This window comes from Cryptomeria japonica, chromosome 4 (assembly GCF_030272615.1).
Source record: "Cryptomeria japonica chromosome 4, Sugi_1.0, whole genome shotgun sequence".
Taxonomy (NCBI): domain Eukaryota; kingdom Viridiplantae; phylum Streptophyta; class Pinopsida; order Cupressales; family Cupressaceae; genus Cryptomeria; species Cryptomeria japonica.
In genome coordinates, this window is record NC_081408.1 from 629,880,072 (window position 1) to 629,884,138 (window position 4,067).

At 37.6% G+C, this 4,067-nt stretch overlaps 1 protein-coding gene across 1 annotated transcript; it reads right to left on the reverse strand.

Moving 5' to 3' along the window:
* Positions 1-332: 332 nt before the first annotated feature.
* LOC131079083 (probable inorganic phosphate transporter 1-8) lies at positions 333-1,883 on the reverse strand. Its single transcript, XM_058016971.2, has one exon. It carries the CDS (start codon positions 1,881-1,883, stop codon positions 333-335), a length of 1,551 nt encoding a protein of 516 aa, XP_057872954.2.
* Between the last annotated feature and the right edge of the window lie 2,184 nt (positions 1,884-4,067).

Genomic DNA, 4,067 nt, shown 5'->3' on the forward strand with positions numbered 1-4,067 from the left:
CATAGAAAAATATCACCGGCAAGAAATCTGAAATGACTCTCATAACATGAGAGTACCTTATAAACTCATTATCTAATCTCAATTTTAAACACCTAATACATGAGACCATCATATAAAAATTACGAAACTATAACTTAAAGCGACCAAAACCAATAGTTACAACTGCAAAACTTTTATAAGTCCGACACTGTTAAGATTTTTGGTATATTCCATGTTCTCTAAAAGCGATTCATTAGCAATGTTCTTCTCTCTATCATCAGTAAAGGACTTTAGAAGTTCCTATTGTATAGCTGTACCATAACACTTGATATGGTGAGTCTGTCTCTTTCATACTAAGTTTCAGTCTGGAGTTCTACTTCAGCTGTGGATTGAGATACTTGTACTTCGTTATCCTCCAAAGACCTTCCCATTGTTTCAGGTATCAGCAAGCTACAGACAAAACCCAGGAAGCTTGCCACTGCAAGAACAATCAATGCGTTTCTCTGTCCTATGCCGCTCCGACGGTCTTCTTGTCCGACACCAAATGGGTCCTGCTGCTTGTCCTTGGGTTGCGATGCATACAATAAGCCGACTACTCCGATTATGGCCCCTGCTTTTCCTGCAGCTGCAGAAATGCCATGGCAGGTTGATCGGAGTCGTGCAGGAAATAACTCCGCCGGGACAATGAAAGTCGTTGTATTTGGGCCAAAGTTAGCGAAGAAAAATGTCAGAGAATAAAACGCTAAAAATACTCCTTTTGATTTACTTTCCCAAAAGACAAGGGCAAATAAAAACGCCGACATAAAAAGAAACCCAACAAGCTGAATTGTACGTCGGCCAATACGATCTACTAGAAAAATGGCGAATACATATCCCGGCAGAGTTCCCCACAAGGCAACCAACGCCTGCGCTCCTGCACTGCGAAAAACTTCATACACCGGATTCATATATTCAGACGATTGCTTCAACAACCTTGTACTGCGGTATAAGTAAATCTGTAACAAATTACTCCTGTAAAATGCTACGTCGACGAAAAACCAAGTGGATGCGGTGCCCAGCAGTTGTAGCCCATGATGCTTTACAAAATCCCTGGAAAACAATCCAAATTGCTTCTCCGAAGTCTTGATCCTTGTAATACTGTCTTCGTCTTCTTCAATATCGAAATGAAGAACTTTAGACATATCGGCTGCAGCTTGTTTTGCGTTTCCAGCCACGAGCGCCGTGTAACGGGCTGTCTCCGGCATTTTCATTCTCCAATAATATGTTAAGCCCGCAGGAACTCCTCCAAACATCAGGATTATCCTCCACACCATGTCCTGCTGCTTATAGGATGGAATTGAGCTTCCTGTTCCAAACCAGGTGCTCACAATTATAGTAACTATGCTTCCGCCAATAATTCCAAGTCCTTGCATTGCAAATACAGCAGCCATAAAAGCTCCTCTGGTCTTTGTATTTGCGTATTCGGACATGATTGTTGCAGAGAGTGTGTAGTCCCCGCCAATGCCAAACCCTAGCCAGAATCTGAAAAAACATAAGCATGTTAATATAGACTTGCGAGAGCTGCCAAGGGAGAAGCCCGAAGCAATCGAAGTGGCGACCATCAACTTGAGAGTAATTCCATAGACCTTCTTTCGCCCCATCCTGTCCCCAAGCCATCCGAAGGACAGTTGGCCAGCCAATGCTCCGAATAAAGCTGTTCCGTTAACTAGAGCTTTTACATGAATGGGTAAGAGACCGCCATTATCTTTCTTGTAATAGATTTTTCCAAGCAAATTGGAAACGGGCGGGATGCAAAACAAGTCGTAAGCGTCCGTGAAAAAGCCCATGCCTGCTATAAGTATTGCGCTGAAATGATAAAGCTGCGTTGCCGCTCCATCGAGTGCAGACAGTACTTTGAGCGCCATTTTCAGTCACTCCAGATCACCCTGAATTTGAAAAGGGAAAGTGTCTTGCTTTAATACTGTGAGCGAAATGTTTTAGTTTAGTTTCTCGCTTCCTCCGTCCCCATTTCTTTCCAGCTGGGATAGCATATTCTTGAATATACTGCACCTGATACCATTCTGACAATTCTATCCGATTTGGCCAATGCGTTTGTCCTGCAAATTGTACTTCTTTGGACGTTAAAAACAAGAACAATGATTTTCTGCCTGGAAGAAATTTCTAGGAAGAGCACAAACGTGCATATGTACTTCTTTGGACGTTTATAACAACGACGATTTTCATCTTGGAAGAAAATTATAAGAAGAGCCCAAACGAGATAAGGTTATGTCCTTTTATAAAATGCCGCGTAGGGCGTGGAAATCAGGAATGATGATCGATACCATCTCCCGCGCTGATATATCACACGAACATAGACAATTATTGAGCACTGGTTAAGATTTAAATTAATACTACTAGATAGATACCATGGAACGAATATGTTTAATCCGTATTGTATATTTGGTCATGATGAAATATTTAGTAATTCTAGATATAGTTCGTATTGTGTATTTGGACATGTTGAAATATTTAGTAATTTTAGATATAGTTTTTTTTGGTTGCTTTCTTTTTAATAATGGAAATTTTGCATGATAAGTTTTTAAAGTCTTTTGATATTTAAGATTTTTCGGGGAGAGGGGTCGTTAGTTGTACAATCCAATAGTTGTACATCTATTTGTGCTTATAATATGTAGTCTTGTGACATATTTATACTATGGATTATAAATAAATAATCTATATGTAGATAGAAAATTACCAAATGTTGGTCAAAATGGACCAATACTTGAAACCTTTGGAACTTATAAATGTTATATCCAAAAGACATAAATACATTCATTAACAAGTGAAACAAATATTTATTTATTTCAAATAAAATATCATAGCTATCCACTATAAGCATGTCATTTATAAAATAAGATGGCTTTTGTTTCCCTCCAAAGTAAACTCAAATCTTCTTTGAAATTTGAGCAAATATGGTTCAGAGACCCTTCTTTTCTTCCTCTCCTTCAATCTTGGTAGCAAAATGCTCCTTTTATTCAAGGCTCAAGAATGTTTCAGTTATCCAAATATTTGCAGCAATTTAATTCGAGAATTAGGGTTTGGAATTCCCAAGTGGTTAAAAATATCTTTGCTTTCAAAGCACACATTGAAGCTCAAATTAGTGTACTAAATGAGAATATAATTCAAAATGGTAGCAATGCCACCTCTTACCATCATTAGAAACAACTACAAAATCAACTTGAGGAAATATTAAAGAGGGAAGAAATATTTTTGTAGCATAAAGCTAGGGAGCTTTGGCTTCGGGATGGAAGTCAAAACACCAAATTTCTCGGGGAAAGAGATAGAATTTTTTTTTTTTCCATTCTTTAGCCAAAATAAAAAGGGTTAGTAACTCAATATTCCAAATCAAAAATTCCATCGAGAAAGTTCTCAATGAGAAAGACAATATTCAGCTAGAAGCTATTTATTTTTTCTCAAATCTCTTTTCAGCCCCTTTTAAGAGTAAGTTGGAGGACCTTTAGGATGGATATTATTCCACAAAATATCACTCATTAAGATAATAAAGAACTTCTCAATCCCTAAACACTGGAGGAAGTTAGAAGTGTAGTCTTTTCTATGTCTTTGAACAAAGCTCTAGGACCAAAAGGCTTATTGCCTTGTTTTCTTAGAATTGTTGGCATTTTGTTGGCTTGGATATTTGGAAAATGGTGGAGGAGTCAAGACATAATGGCAACATGCTATAGAAATTTAACACCACATTTATTGCTTGTATTCCTAAATCAGCCTCTCTAAATTCTATTGTTGATTTTAGACCTATTTCCCTATGTAATACTGTGTACAAAATTTTCACGAAGGCCATCTCAAAGAGACTAGCTAAATTGATTCCTAAATCTATTTTGGAGGAAAAAATGTGGCTTTTTTCTAGGAATGGAGATAGCAGAGGGGGCTTAAATAGTGCATGAGGTTTTGCATTTTGTAAGTCAACATAAATCTAAAGCCATGATTATTAAATTAGATAGGATGAAATATTATGATAGGGTAAGAGAAGTTTTTGGAGAAAGTGTTTTGATTAAAGGGGAAAACTAGTTTTACAGGGACCAGAAACCCAA

Bases quoted from the DNA above. Each gene is read 5' to 3' on its own strand.
- LOC131079083 (XM_058016971.2), bottom strand. From the start codon at position 1,883: ATGGCGCTCAAAGTACTGTCTGCACTCGATGGAGCGGCAACGCAGCTT.